Below are 1,761 nucleotides of genomic sequence, written 5' to 3'. Positions count from 1 at the left end.
AAAGGAAAGGCCGATCAATAGGGATCGTGTATCACACAGTAATGTTCTCGTGTAAAAAGAGGGGAGGACAGTTTAGGTTTAGCCGTGGAAGGAAAAGCCCACGGAAAAGACCACGGTAACCTTGGTCAATATTCTCATTGAAGAAACTATAACAGTAAGTGACTCTCTTTTGCCTTTTTGTTTTATTTTTTTTTTCTTGTTCATAGGGTTATGCTCAAGATGGCTCCGTCGTTCACACGTGCCATCCTTGCTACATTCACCCATCTTTTTTTGAAGCATTCACTAGACAAGACTTCCCTTTCTAAAAGCCTTAGATAGATAGATAGGTAGGTAGGTAGGTAGGTAGATAGATAGATAGATAGATAGATAGATAGATATATAGATAGATAGATAGATAGATAGATAGATAGATAGATAGAGAGAGAGAGAGAGAGAGAGAGAGAGAGAGAGAGAGAGAGATAGAAAAATAGCTATATAGAGTAGATAGAAAAATAGCTATATAGAGTAGATAGAAAAATATATAGATACATACAAACATAGAAAAATAGATAGAAAGATAGATACATAAATAGATAGAGACAAAGAAAAATAGATACAGTAGATAGAAAAATAGATAGATAGACCAGATAGATAGAGTAGATAGATAGAGAGATAGAGAGATCAAAAGATAATTAGATAGATAGACTGATAGAGAAATAAATAGAAATACAAAATAGACAAACAGATATATAGGAAGACATATACAGAAATTTCATCTATCTATCTATCTATCTATCTATATATATATATATATATATATATATACATACACACAAGCAGAAACAGATAAATATATATATACAGAGAGATATATAGATAGATAGAAACGAAAGAGACATGTATAAAAGAAATAGTAGTTATGAAGAAAACGTATCTAGTTACATGGCAAGACATCCGAATAGCGATTCTTCCTGGCATTTGACGTATCCATGGCGACATCTGTACAACATGGATCGGCTTCGTAGGCACACAGAGCCTCCCATTCCTGATCCAGTCGGTCTCTATTCTGCAGGTGGTCTTCCATGTAAGACTGGAATTGGTCGATTGCAAGGATGGTGGCAATGGTGGTGGTGGTGGTGTAGGAGACAGCATTGTGGGAAAAGATAAAGAGAAAGAGATTAAATTAATGAAGAGATAGATTGATAGAAAGGAGAGACATTCAGATATACAGATATTCATATATATATATATGTGTGTGTATATATGTGTTTGTATATATATATATATATATATATATATATATATATATATACACACACATATATATATATATATATATATATATATATATATATATATATATATATATATATATATACATATATATATACACTCGCATATATATATATACATATATATACACACATATATATACATATATACACACGCATAAATACATATATATATACACATGCATATATAAATACATATATATATATATATATACACACACACAAGCATATATACATATATATGCATATATATATATATATATATATATATATATATATATATATATATATATATATATATATATACATATACATTCCTATATATATACATATATACATGCATATAAATATATGCATATGTATACATAAACATATGCATATATATACATAAACATATGCATATATATACATAAACATATGCATATATATATATATATATATACACAAATAAATATATGCATATATATATATATATATATATATATATATA

General features: G+C 27.8%; 1 protein-coding gene across 1 annotated transcript in view; it reads right to left on the bottom strand.

The window, feature by feature from the left end:
* LOC106876783 (receptor-type tyrosine-protein phosphatase N2) overlaps positions 1-1,761 on the bottom strand; it is a 124,004-nt gene that overhangs the window by 63,413 nt on the left and 58,830 nt on the right. The window contains exon 4 of the mRNA XM_052977131.1: positions 922-1,069. Coding sequence (XP_052833091.1) covers positions 922-1,069 — 148 coding nt within the window. The remainder of the gene's footprint in view (positions 1-921; positions 1,070-1,761) is intronic.

The sequence above is a fragment of the Octopus bimaculoides genome, chromosome 27, assembly GCF_001194135.2.
Source record: "Octopus bimaculoides isolate UCB-OBI-ISO-001 chromosome 27, ASM119413v2, whole genome shotgun sequence".
NCBI classification, from domain to species: Eukaryota; Metazoa; Mollusca; class Cephalopoda; order Octopoda; family Octopodidae; genus Octopus; species Octopus bimaculoides.
The sequence above is the reverse complement of the archived record's forward strand: the minus strand, read 5'-3'. Positions and strand labels throughout refer to the sequence as shown.